This window comes from Xenopus laevis, chromosome 4L (genome assembly GCF_017654675.1).
Source record: "Xenopus laevis strain J_2021 chromosome 4L, Xenopus_laevis_v10.1, whole genome shotgun sequence".
Classification (NCBI taxonomy): domain Eukaryota; kingdom Metazoa; phylum Chordata; class Amphibia; order Anura; family Pipidae; genus Xenopus; species Xenopus laevis.
The window spans coordinates 71771505-71798276 of record NC_054377.1 but is presented as its reverse complement, the minus strand read 5'-3'; the positions used below and the strand labels follow the sequence as shown (position 1 = coordinate 71798276).

Genomic DNA, 26772 nt, shown 5'->3' with positions numbered 1-26772 from the left:
CTTTGTTGTTTAGTTTTGTATAAGACAGGCAATTCAGAAAAGCGGCCATTAGAACTTTGACCCCTGATCATTAGGTGGGTGCTCAGCATAAGAACTGCATCACGCTTTCCCTTTGCCCAATCTTCCTTAGCACTGCCAGTATAATTGGCTGTGCAGTAAAGATGTAAAATTTAACCAAATCACTCATTTTAAAGTTCTTCTCAATGTGTTCCTATTTTTCATACTAGACAGCCACAAAACAGGTTTACCACTTGGCCGATTCCTATATGAACAGACCATTTGGTCTTTTCCAATTCTGCCTCACAAGTTAACGGCAAAACTACAACAACTTCATCGCTCAGCTTAACAGCATTGCCAGACCATAAAGAATGGAGATGCGTGAGCTGGGATTTCTGAGGCAAGCCGTTATTAACAACTCATCTCCCAATGACAGGCCAGTCCACCAAAAAATTTGTTCTAAAGAGAAAAAAAAAATTATATATAGCCAAAAGTTAGGCTCTCCATAGTGATTTTTATGACTTAGCAGGCCTGTGCTTCTGCTAGCAGAAAACTACCTTGGCCCAGAGGCCTACTCAGCGAGTACTGCAGATAGATCCTCTTCTTACACTTCTTTTTTCTTCCACATGCACAGTAGAGTGAAAAGATGGCTTTTCTTTTACAATTCAGCTTTTCACTCTACTGCACATGTGCACACACACTAAGCAGGAAGAGAATTGCTCTGTGGTGCTAGAAGGCAGTACCTAGCCAGGACAGTTTTCTTTTGATAGGAGTACCGGCCCAGGGTATGAGATAAGTGAATACAAACACTGGGGGAAGGGGTGCCTATAGTTTGCTTCCCCCCCAGTGATTGTTGCCTTTTAGGGTAAGGGCACACCTGGCGATTTGGGGAGATTTAGTCGCCCGGGGCGACCAATCTCCCCGAACACCTTCCCTCACTCTTGCGCTGGCTAAAATGAAAAATCGCCGGCACTAAGCACACGCAGCGATTCGTTTTCCAAAGTCGCCCAAAGTTTCGGCAACTTCGGAAAACGAATTGTTATGTGTGCTTAGCGCCGGTGCAAGAGTGAGGGAAGGCGTTCGGGGAGATTGGTCGCCGTAAAGACGAGGCGATTAGTCGCCAGACGACTAAATCTCCTTGAAACGTCCAGTGTGACCTTACCTAAATATGTGAATATGTGATAATGTGAATTGCCGATGGTAAAACCCATGTGTCACTTCAGTCTCCCAAAATTGCTTGAAGTTGCCTCAAGTGGAAACACGCGTGAGTTTTACCACCAACTATTTACATTATTGCCTATGGGAAAGTTTTTACAAGAGATTAGTCGCTTGCAGAAGCGGTGATTTATCGCTGGCGATTAATCTCCTGGTGTGCTTGCCCTTAAAGGAGAAGGAAAGTAATTTATACTTGGGGGTGCCAAAAGCTAGGCACCTCCAAGTGATTGTATTTACTTACATGACACCTCGGGCTGGTGCTCCTATCAGCAGAAAACTGCACCAGCCAGGGTTTATGTCAGTGAGCACCACGGATCGATCTACTTTTCAAATTTCATGGGACAGATGCATGCGCAGTAGAATGACATAGCCAGCTTTTTTGTTCATTCGGCTTTTCACTCTACTGTGCAACCGCAGCCTCGAGCTGAAGGAAGAACCAGGAAGATTATCGCTTTGTGGTATTTGCTGGAAGAACCCGGGGCTGGTGCAGTTTTCTGCTCATAGGAGAACTGTCTGGAGTGTCATGTAAGTAAATACAATCACTTGGACCCCCAAGTATACCCCCAAGTATAAATTACTTTCCTTCTCCTTTAAGTGTAAGGAAAATATTTTACTAGTCCTTATGATGAAAGTTCAAGCATTTTGGCTTCTTCAGGATGACCATATGTAGATTATAGTTGAAGTCTTAAATGCAGTTAGAGCATGAGACTGTCTTGAAGTGTACTCAAGCTATAGGATCCCTGCAGCAATGAAAACCCTCAAAAGACTATGGATAAGCAAACAGTATGGTTCCGAGCCAAAAATTGCCATCTTGGTTTAGTGGTTGATCTAAAGAACCATGTTAAATTGCCTATTACTACTACAATTGTGAATTTCCTACAGTAAAACATGAAACCATTTACTACATATTTTAGTGACTGACTAATGTTGAAAGAGAGATAACACTGCAATAGCAAACATCTTCATTCCATTTCTGACGGATAACTGCTTCTGTAGACAACCACAGGCAGAGACATGAGAGTCTGTCTCTAAGAAAAGAAAAAAAACACACACACACACCATTACTATCCAGCTTCACATATCTTACAGTTTTTGTCTTGTACTGAAAAAAAATGCAGATAATCCCTTATTTTCTTGTTTTTATAGCACACTCACTGCAGTCACCTGAGAAGTACTCACCAGACTTACTAAAGGTTTCAGAGATTTTATCTTACTGCACAGTCAAGCTATTCTGCAAACCTTTCCTTTCCAATATATGACATTAACTCTTACCACTCCATGTTTTTCATTGTACCGAGCCCCTTATCTGAACCCCTCTGTATAAATTACTTTGTTCCTTTTACTTCTCTGGATACAAAAACACACAGATGAATTCTGCAAATGACAATATACTTATGGAGATCTAAAAAGATGCTACTTTACTGGCAGATGCAAAATGTGTAATGAAACAAGCATAAAGTATGAAGGAAGCCACAAAACGTAGACCTATGCTGATATTTTTATTGCACAATGAAAAAATAGCAGCATTGTTCTGCGTTTCGTGGCTTCCTTCATACTTTATGTTTGATGAATCCTGGGTCTTTGCGGCGTGACCTTTAGAAGGTGGCCTACTACATAACTAGTATTGGGGATACGCTGAAGAATACCTGTATTTCTGGCAGTGTCATGAATGTTTAAAATGCCTCCAACTGAATGTTGTTAAACAAAACATGGGAAAAAAGCGTTATACTGTTGTGGCCAAAAATACATCATAAATTACCTCCAAAATTACAGCAAAACAAGTTTGAAGTTGACAGGTTGGAGCACTCTTAATTCCAGTTCTTTCATATCTGAAGGACACCATCTCCCAACGGCAGTTTACAAATGCATTTATATCTGGCCACTTCTGAACAGTCCAGCATCGTCCTGCTGGAAGACCCATGATCTTCAACAGAGACCACCAGCTTTCTGACACTGGGTTCAATATTGGTATTCACCTAATTTTAGGATGCTTTTTGTCTGTGCCCAGGACATTCTCTTAGGAGGATCTTGGCCAGTTTATGTTGGTTTTGGCAAATCCAACCTGGTTTTCTTAAGTTTCTCAATGTGTTATTTTGGTCTCCTACAATAGAGCCCACTTTCATTTAGTTGTTAATGGATGCAGTGAGTTGACACCTCTGTTGCTTGTGTCTGAAGGTCAAAATGAATCTGTCTGTCTGGGGTTCTTTCATCAGAATTCAAACAATCCTTCTCTGCAATATTTGCTCACGGGTGACTAGCAACAGTGCCCTGCTACCTGTTGTAAATCCTTTCCAGCAAGGACAACAAAACATCACAAAATATACCACTGGATGGCAGTCAATGTGAAACATTTGAAACATAAAATTGTGCCAAATTGCCTAATCCTACATTTTAGCAGGATTATGCTAATAAAATGTTTTACCAGTGGGAATTCCCTTTGATTTCAATCCATATGTATTTCTGATGTTTTGTCGCCCATGCTGGAGAAGACTTTGGTAAGATCTCTCTCTAACCTGGCCTAACATCTGCCTTCAAGGCAGAGTCCTGCATGGGTCCATTTTTTGGAACCCATACCCGACCCGTACCCGCAACCTGCAATTGGCAAACCAGACCCGCATTCTAAACTGCTTGGACCCACTACCCAACCCGCAAGTACCTTATCTGCAACCCGCGACCTGCTGACTATCAAGAATCAGGAAGTGCTGTCAATGTAAACCGGATGTGCCATCATCAGAAGTAGGCGTGATTAGAAAAAATGGAGTAAAACAGGAAGTGCTGTCATTGTAAACTGGAAGTGACATCATCGGAAGTAGACATGGTCAGAAAAAAGGAGTAAAAATCGATATTGAGGAGACCCGCGGTCCGACCTGCGACCCGCAGAACCACCGACCCGAATCTATACCTACACCAGGATCTTCTACTTTTAGTAATGCTTATAATGTTACCCTGGCAAATACTGAGTTTGCTTTGGAAGCTATATTTTATCTACAAAGCCATGGTGGCTGACAGTTTTGGTAGGGGCGTGGGCCCCATTTGCATGTCTCTGCACTGTAGGCAAAATATATTGTAACTGCAGCTCAACAATCAGATAAATGTGAATAAAATAAAAATACGTTCACTTTATGGCATTACAAAAAGAAAAAGCAATAGTCCAGAGCCAGACGGTTGAAATAATTTACATAGATAATAAAAAATAGGAGAGCAACTGAAAAGTGACTACCACTATCCGCAGAACTTCATTTTAAAGCATTATAAATTTGCATAGACAAGAAATGATCGGCATACCACAACTATATTGGTGCAGATATCATGGATAGTCTACAAAGCTGTGTTCACAAAGTGAACAGATGTCATGTTATTCATGCACCCCCCTTCTTCCTTTTACAACTGAGGCAGCCTATTTACAGACCGCCTGCTGTGAAGCTCTGGCAGAGACCGATCACAAGTGCAGCATTTGATAGAACTGGACAAAGCTTCACTCATAGGGAGGTAAATGCAAGGACTTGGAGAACAAACCTGAATGACTCCTGCACTAAGTAATTCATGGCATTCAGGGGCCCCGCTAATGTGGAGCTATTTGTCAGAGATCCCCCTAGCAAGATTCCTTCTAGTCAGATCCCCTCCTGTTTGCCCATAAAAGGAACAGTGCCTACAAGGACCTTCTGTTTCGGAGCATGTGGGCTTTCATAACAATAAGAAATGTAAACACATTATTCCAGTGGAATATTTACCTTAACACCAGTATGTTCTCTTTTCAAAGCATATTGCGTATAAATGTGCAAACTGCTGCCCCTGCACTTACAGACCAGGGCAAACAACTCACAGCCCTGAACTACCGTACTTCCGACATATAGACGGTGAAATATTCAGGGTGCAGGTCCCACCTAAGTATTCCTAACTTGTGCCTTTGCTCCAGAATAAAATACAAATAACCCGGGGGGGGGGGGGAGAAAGCATTTCCAGTTGTATTTTTCAGTGACAGAAGAAGCCATAAGACTTCAAGCCACTAACGTTAAGGTAAAACTAAACACAAACACAGACATTACTTTCTCTGTTGCATTTCTGGTTTAGCTCTTTTCAGATATAGAATGCTTTACAATTACATTTAGTAATTTAATAGCCATTCATAGGACAAACATGCTCTTTTGTGAAAGAGAAATTGCTATTTTAGAGTCAGTCTCTTTCTAGCACAGCTACAGATTAGCATTATCTTAAGTGCAATTTTGTTCTCAAACTCTCCAGGCAATACAGTACCATTTAAAGGGGTGGCTCACCTTTATGTTAACTTTTAGTATGTTATAGAATGACCAGTTATAAACAACTTTTCAGTTGGTCTCCATTATTTGTTTTTTATAGTTTATTTGAATTATTTGCCTTTTTCTTTTGACTCTTTCCAACTTTCAAATGGGGTCACTGCCTCCATCTAAAACAAATGTTCCGTAATGCGTCAAATGTATTATTAATTCTAGTTTTTATTACTGATATTTCTATTCAGGTCATGCACATGACAATGCTCACATATGTCAAGGCATGGGCAGGTGAAGAGATGCTTTAGTCAGAAAGAAAACTACCAAGACTCCCAATATGATAGAGCTGGCTACTAGGCCCCTGGAATGTCTGATGCTCCTATAAAACAGACCTATGACAATATAAGGTTTAATAGATACTACAAATATTTTATTGCTCAAAGGCTGTTATTTATTTCTTAAACACAGGTCCTGCATTTAACAAGAGTGATTTCCAAGTGTCTGCATGCATTTGCTTGGGTATCCTGCCACACTCCATAAACACAGTCAGTGGCTTCTGATGATATTAACACTTGATTGTAAGCTCCACTGAGGCATGGCCTGAGCAGAATTCTAAACAGCCTCAAAAGTTCTCAGGATCGGCTGATGCTATGAATAAATTATCATAGAATTGATCTCCTAAAAGAAATGCACAACTAACCCCCAAACATGCTACAAGATCTGCTACTATTGATGCAAATATAAGCAATATATAACCCTCGGATAAGTAATATACATCTACCTACTACTTCCCATTAAAGGAGCAGTATACCCCTCTTGTTCAAAATGAGTTGGGTATGATTTGTGCTTAACTTTTTCTTGCCTAATGTTTGTTATTTCTGGACCCTACTACTTTGCAGAGCTTTAAAACTCATCACTTCCTTGAAGCTTAAATACTTGCATGTGAACCAAAAAGACAGGGGATATCCCATAGCAGAACAATTTCTGCATGTCACCAGAGCTGTGGCGTTGGAGTTGTGGAGACAATAGCAATTTTGGGTATTTGGAGTCAGAGTCGGCAAAAATGAACCGACTCCGACTTCTTATAACTTTAAATACAAGCATAATATAGAATAATCAAATCAGATTTAAGAGCTTCTATGAAGGAGGATATTGCAGAAGCAATTCTGTTTCGGCCTAACTAGGGCAGCTGGGCTTGTCACAAGGCATGTCAGTGTAAAATTTGTATGTTAACTAGTTTAACATTTTAAGCCAGTGACTCAACTATTAAAACATACCATACAGACCCATAAGGAGTCAAACTAAAATGTATGTGTGGCAGACCACTTCCTCCCCCCAAAAAAAGTCTGTAGCAAGTAAACAATAAGAAACATTGTAGCTGTGCATAAGGGTCCATTCACTAGAGTGCTTAGCCCAAAACTGCAAACAGATGATGCCAGATGTAGCACAGACGCCTTTAGGGGACCTCTGCAGAGTGACTAAATGCTGTACTGTAGCTTAGTAACATGAAACAGTAAGCTGACTGTAGTTACCCCCAATCAATAGTCCTTTATAAAGAACATTTTAGAAACGCTTTAGTGAGGAATTTGCACAGCTTCAAAACCCATTACATTAAAACAGCAAGCAACAAAATCCTTCAAGACCAGGGCCTCTGCCTTTCCACTATCTAGCTCTTGGTCTGTTTCAATGGCAAAAATATAAGACATTGGGCTTTAGTGTGTAGCAGCCTCTCTCTCTCTCTCTGTGAGATGTTGTATCCATGTTCAGCAACTTAAAATTCATTCAACATTTGCATGACAAGCACCCTCCACTTGAAAATTCAGCACCAAAATTGACCCATTCAATGTAAAAGGGGCAGAGAACAAATAACAAAAATATTTAAAACAAATACAGATCTGGTAACATTTTGCATGCAAAACTAGCCTGAGTGCGAGACATAAATTTGAATTCTGGAAAAAGTTTCTCTAATAGAAAGCAGCTAAGTTATCACTTTAGGAGGCAGCTAAACTACATGTGAAAATGTCCACTTTACTTTTAACAGGGGGCACTCCATTCATGAGGCAAGTTGAGGTGGGTGTGTTTGTGTAGGCTATCTCAAGGCGGCACCGAGTTCAGAATAGTCCTTGCATTTAACAGCAGCTTAACTTCATTTGACTGCAAACAACTCGGTGTGCATTCACAATAATGCTTTATGTTATTGCAGCCACAGTTTAGGTGGCTGAGATAAAAAGCCAAAGAGATATACTGTACGGATGAAAGGGGATCGCTACTTATAAGCAGCTTTCCAACAGACAATTGTGTAAATGTAACTACTATTAAAAGCAGTACCTGTCTGGCTTTTAATATTCTCTGCACTAATGGTTCTGACTCTGACAAGGTAGCAGAAAATGAGAACCAACAAACAGAAAAATACTGCTTTCAACACCAATTAGTTACAATAAACACCAAACACATGGAAAGTTGCTTAAAACTTAGTATATCATCATAGAGAGGGAAAACAGTGCTAGAGAAACAAAAAACACAATACCTGATTCATTAGATTTAGGGGCCAGAGTCAATTCTTCTGCTAGTGCCATTTGAGCTTTAGATGTAAGGTTCTGCTTGTGCAGCTGCACGCAATAGTCATTGGAATGTAAGGCATCTGTATGATTAATCTCACTGGTAGGAGACATCTGCATCATATCCCCCACACATACTGCAGAACGTGGAAGTCCTCCAGGGCTCCCTGATGTTTTCAATAAATCACTTCGTGTAACAGTAGCAATCTGGCAAGAAGTCTTGTCTGTGTTCGGGTACTGATCATCATCTTCAGGGATGGGATTGTACCAAATTTCTCCTTCATCGTCTGCATCATTTTCTTCATTGTGGTCCATGACACAGTTGGGCAGCACTAAGAGGTTTGCAGGGGTTGGCTGAACAACCTCATTGCAAGGCACTTGGGTTCTGTTACAGCTCTGTTTTTCCACAGAGGCCGACATTTGCTGTTGTTTAACTCTAAAGCTGGGAGAGTTCTGCATCTGGTTACTGTCAAGTGGATTCTTTGGGCCATTATTTTCGTCCCGTTGCGGATACTTGTGGCTACTCTGGATTAACCAACTCCGTTTCTTTGACACGGTGATGTGGTTTTTCTGTAAATTGTGCTCGTTTGCCTCAGTGACTTTGAGCTCTTTTCTGACGACTGTTGAAGCATAGATATTTTCAATTAAATCTGCATGACCAAAAAGAAGAAAAAAATAATTGTATTCAATAAACTATAGAAACATAATAAAATGGTTTCTTTATATTTTTACTTTTCTTTATATTCTTTTGCTTACGCTCCATTGCCTCAAACATTGGCATTTTTTTTTACAAGCTCATCCGTGGCAACCACTTGACATTTTTCATTCATCATTAATTGCACTTAATTATAATATCAAGCCAATCTAAAACATGAAATTAGAGTTAAATGTAAGTTATAGCTTTTTTGCCCCAGTTAATATCGACGTAGATGTTTTATGTGTGCAAAATAACCAGATGACTGCATGATGGTCTCTAAGTTCTTAGATTCTCAGGTGTGCGAAGGCATAATGCAATTTTATAATTATTATGAGGGCCTATATGCATCTAACTCAGAGTGACTGTTTATGTGCTAGATCAACTTGTAGCATTAATTATTTTCACAGAATTCAGGATTTCTCAAACAGGCGACTTTTCATTGTAGCCTATGGGGAAAAACGCTGAGGCAGTTCCGGGAGATAGTCGCTCAAAAGACGAGGCGATTAGTCGCCAGGCGACAAAATCTCCCTGAATCTCCTCGTGTGGCCTTACCCTTAAACAGCATATTAATCAATTTTCCATTTCATAGGTGTTTGCATACAAAACACTACTCCATAATTTGCTGTGCACACTCTAGAGCGACTAACAGTACTTAACAGCAAACCATACAAAAAAATAAAACACAAACAAAGGCACCTCTATATGAAACAAAGTTCATACAATTCTTATGGTGGGTAGAGAGGTGAAGCACTACATTAACACACTAGAAACCAAGTATAAAATAAATTAGTACTTAGCTGCTAATTTGTTTGAAAAATAATGCACTGCTTCTGTTTTGTTTTTTAAGCTCTGCACAACAGCCTAGGTTCATCACACTGGTACTGGATGCTGGCCCTTCCACTCTTTTCATTGCAGTGCTGAGAATACCACCCACACACTGAGCAGCAGATATCAAGAGGTTGGCATAAGCTGGAAACACTGTTTATATTGGTACCAGCCTGTCACAACCATCCGCAGCACAGCATGCACAGGAACAGATGAGAAAAGAAATGCAATGGCCGTGAAAGCAGAATAAAGCTACAAGTGCTAGCCAAAGATGAAGTGTTCCTCTAGGAAGAATGTCTATGCACAAGCAATCATTATGGACTATCCTCTACACAAGTCGAATTTAATAAGCATTCTCTTAGAGGAATAAAATCCTCCGAAGAATGTTGAATAAATCCAAACCCATCTGTATTTTGCCTAAGGCACCCCCCTAAGATTTTACCACATTTAGGGCTATTCCACACGGGGAGATAGCGACGCGTTTGCGGTCGCGGCGACAAAGCGCCGCGACAGTCGCCGGGACCGGCGCAGGCGACAGTTTTGTATGGGTGCCTATGTAAAAACGCCTGTGCTAACCACACGAGGCGATGCGCTTTTCAACAGTCGCCTGAAAAAGCCTGGCGAGGCATTTTCAGGCGACTGTTGAAAAGCGCATCGCCTCGTGTGGTTAGCACAGGCGTTTTTACATAGGCGCCCATACAAAACTGTCGCCTGCGCCGGTCGCGGCGACTGTCGCGGCGCTTTGTCGCCGCGACCGCAAACGCGTCGCTATCTCCCCGTGTGGACTAGCCCTTACAGAGCCTGTGTCAAAAGTAGCCATTTCATTACCCTTTAAAAAGTTTTAGCATTTTCTTACATGTGCAGAACCTCTTTAGGAAACAAAATATGCTGAATTTTTAAAATAATTTAACTGTTTAATTTTCAGAACAACCAATTCATTTATATATATATATATATATATATATATATCTATATATATATCTATATATATATATATCTATATATATATATATATATATATATATATATAAAAAAAATAGCAAGCACTTGGTGAAGCCAACCACTTACTTACACAAATGTTGGGCAAATATAGGCTAATTATAGTTCATATCCTATCAGCATATTTCTGAATAATTTCATACATTTAGTATCACCAAATGTGTATACAGCAGACAAACAGGTACCATTCTTTAGATGCATCAGAGGAAGAGACACCTGGCCCTTCAAACACTACACTGAATTTTGTAATACCACGTTTATGAAGATTTGTTCACATTTGATGTCTGTGACCTTGCACTTACCTATATCAATAACAGAAAATGTGATTTAACTGGCCAAATGACCATGTCATGCATGGAATTTGAACCAGCAAGGGTAACTGATTCAGTATTTAATGAAAATGACAGGCTAATGAACTCCCACATACACTAAAGGTGACCATACACGGGCCGCTATTTGTGTTTTTTTCCCACCAATAACTCGATCAATTAGAGTTTTCGAGTTTCCCCGATTCCACTGATTCTAGGTTTTTTCATAAATAAGCAAACATTCGAGTTGTGACTTTATTTGAGGTAGGAAAAAAACTCACAGGATGTCTCATGAGGCAAAACCTGAAGAATTTCACAGATTACATCCCTTAAAAACCCAACAGAATTGCTCATGAGTTTGGCAAACTGGTGTAATAGTTGCCTAAATGACTCCCATGCACATGTTGAATAAGAGTTGCACCTGTTTGGCATATGCATGGTTAACTGCTACTGATGAGAAGCCATCTGCAACCATGCTCCTTTTGTCAGAGACATTTTGTGATAAAAGTTGCAGTCCAGAGTAAAAACACCCACAGAATTAACTTAACTGGGAAGCACTACAGCATCACACTGCACAATTTAAGTATCTGTTTAAAAAAACCCTGTAAGACAAATTATGTAACGGTATACTTTAAACAAAAATACGCAATTAAACGGATTTACAGACAGCAGCTGAGAGAGTGTCCAATAATAGTTCAATGTGTGAAGAACTAGTGCACCTCTTATTAGCATAACCTCTCTTTCATTAGTTATCCTTTATCTGTACAGCACAGACATATTCTACAGCACTTTGCTTTGCAGAATCGATATAGCGCTCGCGCACACATAATGCCTACTGTATTTTATCAAGAGCTGGATAACCTTCCTTAATGTTTTTGGCGTGTGGGAGGAAACCGGAATACACACAGCAAAAACCCAATGAAGAAGAAAATATAAACTCCTTGCTAATAATAGTGAGGTGAGGTATGAGACCTGTAATCCAAAATGCTTGGGGTTTTCCAGATAAGGGATCTTTCTGTAATTTGGATCTTCATACTTAAGTCTACTAGAAAATCATGTAAACATTAATGGGGCAAAACAATTTGCACAAATAAGAATAAAATTTTGCATTTCACAATATAATACTATTCCTTAAACTGTATTGCGAATTTCATTACTCATTGTGAATGTTCATTGCGGATGGCCCACTTTTAAGAATTGCTTGAAGGTGCTGCAATCTTTTGGAGCAAATGTAACAACTTCTTCTACTGTTGGAAGTGGTCGCTAAACAGTTTCTAAGTTCACAAAAGCTATATTAAATTCACTCAAAGGAAAATTTGTTCAAACAGAGGCACAACTTTTCACATTGAATATTTTTTCAGTTACCGACTTTTATTACATTCCCTCATTAGGGCGTTGTTATTTAGTAAAATAATGTATTTCAGATTTTATTTAAAAAACCACGACCAAACTCCCATGCCCAATTTTAGCTTATTTATTAATAAAAAAAACTCAATTTGATTGTGGAAAAACTCAATAAAATTTAGCAAAAACCCAAATTACTCTTTTGCTTTTACCCAAAAACCCAGAAAAAGTCTGATTTTCGGGCTAAACCCAGAGCAGATCACAAAAACTTCAAATTGAGATGGGTGCATCTCCCACTTATACGGGACCTCGACAGGTCTGAGATGGCGGATTTTCGGATATGAGCTTTTTGCAGCGTCGCAGCATAATACACCTCTGAAAAAAATCTAGCTGTTTTCTCTGTAAATTTGAGTTTTCTAGTGAAAAAAACTCAAAATTGTTTTTGAGATTTTAACATTTGGATTTTAATAAATAAACCCAATAGACTGGTTTTGCTTCCAATAAGGATGAATACTATCTTAGTTTGGATTAGGTACAATGCACTGTTTCATTATTGCAGAGAAATCATTTTCTAACAAATAGATTATTTGGATATAATGGCGTCTATGGGAGATGGACTTTCCGTAATTCAGAGCTTTCTAGATATTGGGTTTCCAGATAACGGATCCCATACCTGTATCTGTTTTTAACTCAACTGAAGAACTATGCAATAAAGATGGGTACTCTAAATAATAGTCTGATAACATCTGATTTTATTCTCCACCTATACTGAAATACTGCAGAATGGATAACCGTGAACCTATATGTGAGCTAGCAGACAGGCAGATTCGGGGAGATTTAGTCGCCTGGCGACGAATCGCCTCTTCTGCGGGGTGACAATCTCCCAAACTGCCTTCTCCCTGCTATAATAAGAAAACGCCTCGCGGCACTTCGATTTGCAAAGTCACCTGAAGTTGCCTCACGAGGAAACTTCTGGCGACTTCGGAAATTGAAGCGCCGTGAATGCATTGGCGCTGGCGTTTTCTCATTATAGCAGGTGGAAGGCAGTTCGGGAAAATTGTCACCCCGCAGAAGAGGAGATTAGTCGCCAGGCGACTAAATCTCCCTGTGTGCTAAAGCCCTATAGGAGGAAAAAGTGTTATCCTTTACAGAGGTCAATTAAAAGCAAGCTGCAATGTAAAAGTAAATAGACTCTGCTTTAAGTAAACAGAAAATATTTTTTCTCCTTTGCCGTGATAGACTTTCCCCATAATGTTGTCATTAAGCAAGAGATAGGCTGGCAGAGTATAGCAGTCCCCCCAAAACAAAGCAAGGATTATGTAGCAGTGAGCTCAGCACTAATGAAAGCAATGGGTCACTATTCCATACACTGCACAGTCCTTGAGCAAAGTGCTGAAACTGTATTCATGGCTAGCTTTACATTCTTCAGGAAGCTGAATTGTGCCAGATTTTAATTTGGCCAGACAAGTTATTTGAAGTCCCAACAGAAAGTCTTTTGACACGGCAGTGGGTATGATACCGCAGGCACGTTTACACTTGCACTGCATTCCAAGAAAACTGATGCACAGAACTGAAGCAAACAAAGTCGTTGCCTCACTATCTGCAGCTTTCGTTCATGATTAACTAGAAGGTTACTTGATACGTTGTATTAATAAAAGTAGAAAAACATCTGTCAAAACACACTCAGGTCTCTAGACGCCAGGCTTATTTCTACATAAAACACATCCCAAAGCAGGTAAAACACTAATTTTCAAGAAGGAAACTCCTGATCTACACACCCCACAAATATGTGGTTCAAGGTGAAATAAATTGATGGATACAGAAAATGTAATAGACAACCCTGGCTTGGGTCAGGATGTAATCATGATTTACTCACATCATTTACTAGCCCAAAAAAGCTGAATTGCAGATTCTCTGTACATCAGACATCCTTGCCATAAAACCTGTAAGTCTTTATATGCTGGATAGAAATTAACCTGCTGGCTTTAAAGGAACAGTGCCACCAAAAAATTAAAGTGTTTCAAAGTAATGAAAATGCACTGGCATAAACAAGCTGCTTTGTAGTGGAAATTGAAAAAAGGCTATATGGCACAGGTTAAATAGCGGAAACATGAAACAAATAAGGGACCCTGCCATTAAATAACATTAGTGACAAGTCATCAGGGGGCATTTGGCATCAGCCATTTTCCACTAACGCATAGCAGCAGTCAAAAAAACACATATGGGCCTGTCTGCTTTCTTGTACTCTTGTAATTCTAGCTCAGTTGCACCCCAAGTAAAGTTCTTCTTCCATGTACCATATTGAAATGCCATGGTACTCCAGAAACAGTGCCAGAAATAGAAAGTTACAGACTCCTGTTATCTTTTTCACTTACGCTCCTGGGGCACCATGGCATTTCAATATGGTACATGGACTGAACCCTGTACTCTGGAAAAGCATAAGATACAGGGATGAGATATAATAGAAGAACTTTTCTTGAGGTGCAACTGAGCTAGAATTACAAGAGTACAAGAAAGCAGACAGGCCATATATGCCAAATAAAATGCAAAGCGACAAATGACAAAAATCTAAATTCTTCACTGCTAATCTTCCTGTAATTCAGAGCTTTCTCTAAAATGGGTTTCCAGATAGGGGATCCCATCCATACCTGTATGAGGTAACGGTTTCTAATTTGCAGAGACAGTGGTAGTGATTTTTTTTTCCCTGGGAATTTCTGACTGAAAATGTCACGAGATTTTCAAAAGGATCCATTTCAAAAGTAATTAATTGGTCATATGACAGGAAATATGTTCCCATTGACTGTTCTCACTCTATAATCTACAGTTACAGAAACTCGTGTCTCATTACACCATAGTACGGCGCAAACAATACAATATTTAGTATGTGAGGCAATGACATAAAATACCTGCAATGAAATGTCATCCGATATAATTTATGCAACAAAAAAAATGATCAAATAAGATACTGCAGGGTTTAAACAAAACTGTAAAAATACTACAAAATAGTGACACCTAGGAGCAAGAAGTTTACCTTTAGTTTGTCTTTAAAAAAAACAAAAACAACGCCACCTAGATGTTGTGGGATTTAAAAATTCACCATACCATAGGTAGGGGTTTCTGATCCCCATTCTAGGCTGACCACTAATTAAAAAAAAAAAAAAAAGTTAACTGATGATGTTTAAAATAAACCAAATTTATTAGTATTCAGAATTCATGCTGTCACATTTACCATTAAAAATTGGCCGGCCGACAATAGAAATGAACTATCCAAAAAAACCTGACCCAAAAAATCATGCACATAATCCAAAGGCACAGCCAGAAATCACATATGGATTCATAAATGTTCCCATCTGCCTCACATACTAAAAAATTGAGCCTCTCTTTACATCCCCATGAAAAGATTCTCTTTTATCTAGCTGCACTAACAACCATCATGAAGTATCTCTATAGCAGTTTATTTCTCCTTTCCATTCTCTTACTACCTCATTTTCTTTTTTCTTCTTTCTGCATTTGACACTTGATGTGATGAAGCGGTATTTTAATAAAACAAATAATTACAATTACACTTGGTGTTAACATATCAAGTAGACACTGAGCCTCTATATGCAAACAAATGGAAACTCGAGCTGTAAGATACACCACAGTATTGAATTGTAAAACCAATGACGTGCCACATGCAACATATACGTAACTCTTTTGACAATAGATTTAAAAAGGTTTATACAAAAAAAAAAACCCAACAGACATCTGGCTTCAAACAGGTCAGTGAATACAATTTCTGGATTCCAGTGGAAGCAGTCAGATCTGATTTAGTAGGCAAATGCATAAATAATACTTATGGCACATTGGGCATTCTGACCAGAAACCAATAACCGCATTTGTGACCAGATTTGTCTGTTAATACCTGGCGTAGAAGAGCGAGGCAAAAGCTCTGCCTATGGCACACAATGGGGGTTAAAAGGAAGCCTCAGTTCCGATATGCACAATGTCAAAACGTTCTTATAACAACAGGCTGGTTATTAGTTGATATGGGATAACTACAAAACTGCACCAGTTTCATGAATTCCTACCAAATTATTTGCTGGAAAACTGTTCTTGAGCATTCGTCTCACTGGACTCTGATGTTCAGTTAATGAATAATGTAGACAAACAATCCTCCACAAAAAATCAACAGAATCCCATTCACAATCTGAACCCTAATTTGAATATGCACATTAGCTACATTAAAAAATGAAAATTCTACAAGGAAAAAAAAAACCAAACAGCTTTATTCACCTGAGGTTTTGGTTCGGCCAGAAACTTGGATTCCGCCAAATCCTGAATCAAATCTGGGACTGCGTGCTTCAATTTAGTTAAATCCACCTGTATGTTGTCATACAACAATACACCAAGAATCTAACCTCATTTGCACTTTACATTTTTCAGAATGTTTTAGAAGAAAAATCTACAACATTTTACAAAAATCCACAAGGCACATTGAATTATAATATTTGTTTTTCCTGTGCACAGACAGCTTAAGAGAGTTTGTGCAGTTGGTAACTGCTCAATTCATTAGGTGACCTTTGGGAAGGATCCATTTCAATAAGTCGTTTTGCTTTATAAATAGCTAATTACACACTGCACTAAGAAAGTCTTAGCTCATCATTTTGAGGTGCAGTGATGGTTTACATAAAAAAGTACAAGATGTGATTATTATTTGAGGCAACCAAACAATAAATTACTGTATTTTCCGCATGATTGTATTCAGAATTTGTCAAAACCACAAGGTATATTAGAACTATTGTAACTAGCTGCTTAGTTTAATTTTGCACTCTAATGCTTAATTTATATTATTACCAGGGAAGTATTAGACATGGTAAAAGTCTTTATAAAGTAAGTTGTAGAGGTGGACTCTACACGTCAATTGGTGATTTCTAGTTGCCTAGCTTGTTTTACAAACTTACTGTTTGAGCATTTTAAATGTTATAATAGTTTTGAAACACTAAGTAAAGCTGAAAAATGTAAGCCTATTAGAAAAAGTAATTCAGGTGCAAAGGATCTTCAGACATTAGTATAAAAGTGGACATCCTTTAAATGAAATGCAAGAAGCAAATATCTGTGCAATAGAGAAGCATATCTGTAGGGTTACCAATGGCACCTCACAGAAGGTGAAAATAATTTAGTGCATGGGGGGTATATCTGTCAGCTCTATGCATATCCTCTCAAAATGCCACAATAATTTGCAATACAAGATGCATCCAGCTAAGAATCTGCCCTAATCAGTGACATTGTACTTAAAGGGATACTGTCATGGGAAAAAAAAAATTTTTTTCAAAATGAATCAGTTAATAGTGCTGCTCCAACAGAATTCTGCACTTAAATCCATTTCTAAAAAGAGCAGACTGATTTTTTTATATTCAATTTTGAAATCTGACATGGGGCTGGACATATTGCCAATTTCCCAGCTGCCCCAAGTCATGTGACTTGTGCTCTGATAAACTTCAATCACTCTTTACTGCTGTACTGCAAGTTGGAGTGATATCACCCCCCTCCCTTTCCCCCCCAGCAGCCAAACAAAAGAACAATGGGAAGGTAACCAGATAACAGCTCCCTAACACAAGATAACAGCTGCCTGGTAGATCTAAGAACAACACTCAATAGTAAAAACCCATGTCCCACTGAGACTCCTTCAGTTACATTGAGAAGGAAAAACAGCAGCCTGCCAGAAAGCATTTCTCTCCTAAAGTGCAGGCACAAGTCACATGACCAGGGGCAACTGGGAAATTGACAAAATGTCTAGCCCCATGCCAGATTTCAAAATTAAATATAAAAAAATCTGTTTGCTCTTTTGAGAAATGGATTTCAGTGCAGAATTCTGCTGGAGCAGCACTATTAACTGGTTCATTTTGAAAAAAAATTTTTTCCCATGACAGTATCCCTTTAAATATAATTAGCAACACACAATTGTATTATAAACAAACACAATTGGTATGTGATTAATACAATACCATGGCATGCAAGCAGCTAACCCTAACCCAAGAGCAAAAGGACTGCGCTGCACTACACTGAGAAAGGTAATGCCTAGAGAAGAATCAGTCAGGATTACCATCAAACTTTACTTGTATTATTCACATAGACATTAAGTTCATTCTCTAGTCCTCCCACTGTTGTGGAACTATGCCAAGAGTCCCAGAGCTCGGGTTTGGAGATAATCAATGCAAATTACACATCCCTGTCTCAGAATAACAGCATTCAAAGCACTCCTAAAATACTTTTGTGGAAAATCTAATATCACTGGTTAGTCCAAAATTTAAAGGGGTGGTTCAGCTATCCGTTAATGTTTAGTATGTTATAGAATGGACAATTTTAAGCAACTTTTCAAATGGGCATCATTATTTATTTTGTATATTTTATTTTTTTTTAAGTATTAGCCTTTCTTCTGATTCTTTACAGCTTTCGAATGGGGGTTACTGACCCCATCTAGAAATGAGCGCTCTGTAAAGCTACAAATGTATGTATTGCTCGTCTTTCTGTTCAGGTCCTTTCCTATTTATATTCCAGTCTCCAATTCAAATCAAGTGCATGGTTACTAGGGTAATTTGGACCCTAGCAACTAGATTAGCAATAAAACCTAAATAAACTCAAAAACTACAAATATTAAAAAGTGAAAAGCAATTGCAAGAATATCGCTCTCTACATCATACTAATAGTTAATTTAAAGGTGAACAACCTCTTTAAGTAACACTAGGCTCCAATCTGTGTGATGTAGTTTAAAACTGGACAAGCAGAACAGAGCTGCTTATACAGATTCAGTTGAGCAGCAGAATATGTTTTGTGTGTTCAGTATTCAGCAGGCTACGGCCAGACGTCTTGGCCTGTGGAGAGAATCGAATGCTCCGCTCCTGCTCTGCCTGCCAGTAGGGTTGCCACCCGGCCGGTATTTTACCGGCCTAGCCGGTAAGACACCTGCCAAGGCCGGGGCCGGTATTGCAAATTGATACCCTTAAAAAGACCCCCTCGGCCCGCCCCCAATCCCCTGTAAACTTACCTTGTCCTTCGGTTCTTGTCCTGGCCGCACAACCGCGTCCCGTTTGACGTCACACCACACACCCTTTTTGTACCCGCCCCCACCAGCAGGATTTTTTTTTTGCAAAAGGTGGCAACTCTACCTGCCAGGAAGCATTGATTCCACTTTCGTGTAAGTAAATTTGGTGGATTTTTGTGCAGAAACATGACATTTTGCCCCAAAATCCTCTCTCAGTTTGAAAGACAAGGGGAGCAGCAGGGCAGCAGATTCTCTGCCTGTGGGGAATTTACTTTCGTAACAATGGTCTGGCCTAGCCTATGTCTTTGGACATATTTTTGTAGGCTGAAAGAAGAGGATCTGCTCCATGCAACTGCTCCATTCATCTAACCCATTTCAGCTTGTGTGTAGTCACACTCAACAGAGTGGAGGCTCAAAGATGCGCACACAGGCAGATCTAATTCTGATCGACTGCAATGGGGCATGGAACAGATATCAGCCTTCAAAAAAATATGCAGACAGAGTAGCGGAGTCTACAGCTCCATGTGCCCATAGCCTGAGTAGAGGTTACTGGGTGCCACAGCAAATTCAATTTAAGGCACCAAAACATTGGTAAGTTGACCTATTCTACTAAGATAAATTGAAATTGCTCATTAGGTATATAGCTTGTTTGAACTCCTGTACTTTTAAGTGCAAAGTTCAAGGTAAAAGGATGTTATGCAGCAGGGGTTATCTTAACAAGGAGAAAAGAGAAGTGAGCAGGATGATTGCCGTTTCTACAACAAAATAACACTACAAGGGTGCTATTACCACAATCATTTTGCACATCATCAGCTCATTGCCTGTCCTATCTTATGATGATGATGATGATGATAACCCTAACGTCTAACATCCTTTAGACTGCTCTAAGCACGAAAAAGCCACTAAGATCAAATAGAACCAAAGCAACGATGGATGCATACCTTTGTAATGGCTTTTCTTTTCAGAAAGGAGCACATTGTTCTACTCCATAGAAAATGCAATGTAAATATTTATCCAAAAGTATTTCTACACATCCCTGTATCTGGTGGCAGACCGGGAGATTAGTCATCCAGCGACAAATCTTCTCTTCCGCAGGCAACTAATCTCTCCAAATGCCTTACCACCGCCAAAATGCCGGTGGGATGGCATACGAATTGCTTTGGATTTCTGAAGTCGCCCAAAGTTGCCTCACAAGGAAACTTTGGGCAACTTCAGAAATCCAATGCCATTCATATGCCATCCTGCCGGTGATTCGGGATCTACCAGTAGACCTTTAGTTGGTGATCAGATCTCAAGACACTGTCAACAAACAGCTTGACTAAATCACCCTCCTGTTTCATGTTTTTCATTAAGATGTTTATAACAGTTTATTTATTAAAGTTACATAATAAATAGTTGTTAGTTAAACATAGCAATATACATTTGCTCATAAATCAATATAATATTAAGTAATCTTTCAATGGAACAAAATGCTAACAATGCTTTTATGGATGTAGATCATAATGGGACATCATCACTAAAAGTAGACCCCCTCATTAGTAAAGTATGGGCACTCTTGCCTTAGAGGAAAACGCATGAGATCACACATGCAATTCTGTGGGTATAAACGCTCACCGAATGGCAAATCCATTAACAACCATATGTGAAATAGTACTTCAGTGGTGATGCTCGAGATGGACAAGGCCTGGATGTTGACTATAGAAAGCCTTTTGTGCAAGACCTTAATAAAAAAATAAAAAAAATATCCCAGTCTAATGTATGTCTTAAAAAAACATATGAAGCCCCAGACTTCTAAAACTATATACTAATATCTAACTACTTGCTATTCAGGAGCACAGTATCCCAGCATGTTACGTTCATTAATACTGTCCAAGTATGCTGAAAGGCATATATATCTTAAGAAGCATTAATGTGTGTTCTTTCAAGATTTTTTTAATTGCCCAAGTGCATAAGCTCTACAAGAAACAGAAATCATCTGACATGAATAGAAAATCATTATCACTAAGAATAATGGTAATTTATAGCTTTTTTTCTAAACAAAATAAGGTTAATAGTGCTAAAGGGTAAAAATGAATTGGCAACACATACTAAGCCTTATATTCTGTACCCTGGAGTGAGCCACTAACAACTTATCTGAATGCCCTGACAGAGCTATGAAGCAATAAATCTTCTCTATTTATCTGTAACCCCAGGGCCTGCAGAAACAGAACAGTTCTAAATTCCATACCTTCTTAGCCCACAGCAAGTTGTTCCAGCAATTGGCACTGCACCATCAAAACAACAAAAAAAAAAAAACAGAAATTTCTGATCAGCTATCTTATCTAGAATAGTTTGTACAAGAAGCCCTAAAATATGATTTCAATCCTGTGCTTGCTGACAGATACAGAACAACTGAGTTTACTGGTGAGGGATGGATAATGTGCTTACATTAACATATCACTGATTATCCATAGCAAGTTGCTGATAGTTTTTTGACACACCACATACAAGTTGTAATAAAAATGATTGATTGTATAGACAATGCTAAATAAAATGTGATGTTGTGTGGTTTAGGCTACCAATACATATAAGAATCACACATTTATGAATCTGCAATTAAATTCATGCTATGCAAACGACAAGATTCCTCCAATAAAGTCACCATCAGATGAACTTTCTCAGGAACTACAAAGCCATGTGTATCTTATGATGCAAAAAAAACAAAAAAAAAACAAATATGGTGTAGACAGCAGTATTCTAAGAATTAGCATTTGCTATTCATTATATATTTTTTAATTAATAAGTTGTTTCTTTTTTATTGTTCTGCAGCTCTCAGGCTTGGCATTTAAACGTATCTGGTTGCCAGGAGTCAATTGCCCCTAGCAACAAGGGAAGCAGTTTCAAAATCAAAATGAATGATAAATACGAGTTTGCCTGTAAAGAAAGAGAAGCAATACAAATAAGACTAACAATTAAAAGTAAAGCCACAGTCAGTCTGTGTTATGGTTGCCAGGGTCACTGACCCTGGCAACCAGAAAGCATGTTCAGTTGCAGCTTGGGAAGAGGTGGAGTAATAAGGCCAATAAATCAAAAACCATAAAAATAAATAAGGAAGATGAACGGATACTTTGCTTAGTTAGAACAGGCTGACCTCTAACTTACAACAATTGAATGTAAAAGTAAAATTCCCCTTTAACCCTTGCACTTTTTCTGTTTTAAGAGTTGATGCAAACAGCTTACCGTCAAGATATTAAAAATGTTGCACATTCAGTAGCTGTACTTGCTTCCTTAAGTGCGTGAGGCACACATATATCTGAACTAATTGCTTGAAAGAACAAATTGCTACGTGCGCCAGTATATAATTTGTTTCTTGATCGTAGTGCTTTGAAAACAAAGAACTGGCTCAGAGTCCATATTTAAAAAACATTGTTTCACAGTGGTGTCAACAAGCACAAGGATACGCACTATTAAAAAGAAAAATGAAAATAAATCCTATGAAATCGGACTGACATTTCATACAGAGCCTAAAGTTCTGGAAATCCACATGTTGAACTACCAGAGCCCCCTCAAAATTCAGGGTGACAGAGAGATGTAGTTCAACAGCTGGAATCCAGCAGGTTGAAAATCATCTCTTTATATGGTATTCCTAACAAGATGTGACAAAGGAATTCCCAGTGTTTAGTCTGCTAGATGATGGAGTCCATAATGTACACTGAGTTTAAAAAACAACATGAGCTATTTAAAATCTGGTGTGTAAACAAAGCATAGAGTATCCTGGGGGAATCGGATGAAATTATTTTAGCCAAGTTTCCATGCTGTGAGACGGCTTATACAATCATAAACTCAAAAAGTCATCTTAAATGAATAACAGCTCAGTGTTTTCTAATGTTTGTGCAGCTGTAAAGTAAAGGTTTTTTTTTTTAGTTTTTGTCATTCTTTGCTGTATTACTGTTCGTTAACTTAAGGTTTTTTTTGTTTTTAAATATGCAAGTCAAATACTTTTTTTCAGCTTTAGCTACCCATATGACTAGTTTATTTTACCATGCATTGGAAGAAAGCAGTGGAAAGCCTACATGAAAGAGTTGTACATGCAGAGATATACACAAGATCAAAAAGATGTGCAAGATTAAAGTAAAGAACTTTCTTTAAGGTAAAAAGCAAGGCAGATATTACAAATGAAGTTCACCTATTTTAACTCATTCAAAAACTAAATGAAAAAAAAAAAACAGAAGAGGTCCACCACCAAGTCACCAATTAGTACTCAGACTGGAAGATTACTGGACGTCTGTGCTTCCCCACAGCCTAAGAAGAGAAGAGCTGAAGGACATATCCAGGTCGGGAGCTGGGCCCATGCCCTGCTGGCCTACCTGTCACAAGGGGTCCTTGGCTCTCCCCAGGCATTTTCAGTGATGAACTAGTCTGGGGAAGTTCAGGACTGTTGCTTGTACCATCAGAAGTCAGTCTGCAGGAACCAGTGGTTCTTTGGGAGGATCCAATAATTCGGTCCTTCATTTCCAAAGATAATAATCGTCCTTTGTACATCCATTTCTGCATCTTCTTTACGGTTAATCCAGATGGTTTTTGTAAGCCCTGGCTATCAGTTGGAACAGTGTTACATGTCACATGTTCATAGACAGGTTTTCCTTCATGAAGGTAATCAGATTGGGTCTGATTATAAAGCCCAGAATTTCCACTGCTGATGGTTCTGGTAGTGGATTGGGGGCAAACATCCCTCTCATAGTCCATATATGTGTCCACTTGGTGGCAAACAGAACCCTGACTATCTTCGATGCCACAGTTTGGAGATGATGAGCTATTTAGTGTGCTGTACTTAATTAAACTATCACTATGAAACTTCTGCAAGGTTTCATGAATCGGCATGGAGTATATAGCATCTAAACTTTTGCTACAGCTGTGGAATCTATTAATTTCTAAATTTTGCAATGCATTAAGGGACACCAGGTCACTCTGAGACACTTGCTTTGGACTTGTCTCATCAGAGGACCAAACGTCACTTTCTATAGCTCGGACAGAAGACTGAGAATAAACGCTGTCTTGGGACTGGGAGCTGGAGGGGCACCTTTCTACCTTAGCAGCTACCTTGCTGGTATGGTTTTCAAGAGGTAAATCATGCATGGCATGGATTAATAAGTAATACGCCTCCTGCAACTGAGACCTCAGCCTGTCAGTCTCTAGATAGATATTGCCAGTGCCCTTACTCTGTTGGTCTCCTGAATAATCCCCTTGGGATGAAACAGCCCTGTTCTGCTGTTGAGACCCAGGTGAAACCCCATCAGGCCCTATGCACATGTTATTATATTGCGGTTCAGTCACTGCCGTGACCAGAAGATTCTCATTGTCATAATAATCATCTTCCTCACTATCCTCTGAGTGGCTCTGGCCAATTCTATAGAAAGAGGGAGCCATTAATTCAGAGTAATCATGCGATGGTGCACTGTATTCTGTGGTCATAGTGTGGCTGCCACCTAACACACTAGGATGACTGGGAGCTAATGTTGAGGGCACAAACTCAGTTTGAGGCTCGTGGACAGCCCTTGCCTGGGGAAATTGAGGGTAAAAGAAGGTCAAAGGGCAGGAAGAGGCAGGGGCACTGTGGGGTGATAGCCACTGCTTCTCAGTACTAGAGGTATTGCTATATGGGGGATATCCAGGGGGATACAGAGGAGACCGATTACAATTTTGATATTTCCCATAGGGTAAGATCACCCTATTGTCTTTAATAGTACTAATCCCATGAGACACAGGGTGCTGTAAGGAATGGGGCCCCCTATCCACCCCATTGTACCCAATTTCTAGACCATTCAAATAGGAATTGTGCGTGTTAGTGAGGACAAGCCCTGCTGTGCCCGAGCTGCTGACTGGCGTCTCCCCCAGCATGGCATAATTGTTATTATTGTGGTTCTGGCTACACCAGCCCATTGTCCCTTCTGTGCTTTTCGGGCCGGGTTGTGCAGTTGCCATAAAGTCCCGGGAAGTTGCTGGAGTTCGCCCCCCGAGACTCTGCCCCTCGCAGCCCACTAGTGGCCCTGCCTTCCCCTCCCCAGCGCTCTCCTCTGCACGACCCCTCCGTGTGCCCCCTCCGTGCTGCTCTTTACCTTCTCCGTTACATTCGGCTCCAAGTCCCCCCGCCGACCCCTTTTTGGATCTCTTCCCCCGCAGTTTGGATAGAGTCCTCCGCAGAGGATCAGCCATTCCTCCCCTGTTTGCCCCGCAGCTTCAGCAGGACATTCCCCAGGGCAGAGAGCAGTAGCCGGCAGCCTGCGGGCTCGCTTCCCCCTCAGCTCCCCGTGTTCCACAATCACGGAGCTCCATATCTCTCCCAACCAGGAGGAGGTTGTGTGTCCTCTAGCGCTCGGACACGTTCCCTGTTGCTGAGCGCTCTGTGCGTATCTGCTCTTTCCCTTCAGTCGATGTGTGTGCGCCTCTCCGCTGCCTGCACATACTTGGAATATTTCTGGGGGTAAGAGGCCGCGGGATGTGAGCATGCGCAAGCGCTTGGCTCTGGGAGCTTCCGGGCGTCTCACCAGACCCTGACTGGGATCAGTTCAATGTCCCCTTCCCTTCCCCCTCCGCGGGAGTCCGTGAGAGACTTGAGTGAGCTCTGTACCCACTCCAGGGGTCCGCTCACTTCGGCCTGTCACGTCAGGACAATTGAGACTGACAAAAGCGCTCCTGACGCACATTTACGCAGCAGGCGCACTACAGTCCAACGCTCCTTCATGTGTTGGCGCTTTGTAACTGAAAGAACGTTAACTTGCATTCACTTAGGCTGGAACGTTCCGAAACTCTTGTTTGTCGCTGGCAAAACAAATATAATAGCAGAGCTGGGACTCTGGGAACGCTTTGTCTGCAAACATGTTCTCAACTAAATGTTCCACTGAGTGTGGCCGACGTTATAATTTGAATAATATTCAGACCAATCGTGGATTCGTAATGCCTTTAAGTGTATTTCTAGACGAGTAACACGAGGCTTTAGCATCATGAAGTGTGAACAGTTGCTGTGGCAGTGTGACCAGCAGAGGGAAGCCTTCCATCCAACTGCACTAACCTTGTCTTACCTGAATATACTCTATATACAGCTGAACAGTACAGCTATAGAAACATAAAGGCCATATAAAACTTCCTTATCGAAAAGCAAATCAAAATATTTGTTGGGACCCATAGGTTTACTAATGTCTTTATGGCTTTAAATCCCTACACTTAGTCATCTCCCTAGTTGCTGGGCAGATGCCCATGTATCTTTTAATTTACATATTCCAGTTATTGATCAAAAGGCTTTATGACCACTTCCTGCCACACTTTAACATTGTGCCTGGTTAGGGGTGGAGCTGACCCACCTAGATGTTTTCCATTGAGCCTGGGTACATCAAGGCCCAGTAAAGCCATTTTGCCCTAGAGGGACCTGAACCTCTAGTGTTAAGTCGGGGAGCAATGACCCCGTGAATAAGGTCAGCTAGAGACAGGATAAATATCTGTTATAGACTCTAGGACAGGGGTCCCCAAACTTTTTTTTTACCTGTGTGCCACATTCAAATGTAAAGAGAGTTGGGGAGCAACA

General features: G+C 39.9%; 1 protein-coding gene across 1 annotated transcript in view; it reads right to left on the bottom strand.

Moving 5' to 3' along the window:
* Positions 1-26097, bottom strand: part of syde2.L (synapse defective 1, Rho GTPase, homolog 2 L homeolog) — a 46902-nt gene extending 20805 nt beyond the window's left edge. Inside the window, exons 1-2 of the mRNA XM_018258143.2 lie at positions 23561-26097; positions 7987-8667 (exon numbers count right to left, since the gene is read on the bottom strand). Of these exons, the coding sequence (XP_018113632.1) occupies positions 7987-8667; positions 23561-25406 (2527 nt within the window). The 5' untranslated portion in view covers positions 25407-26097. The remainder of the gene's footprint in view (positions 1-7986; positions 8668-23560) is intronic.
* Positions 26098-26772: the final 675 nt, after the last annotated feature.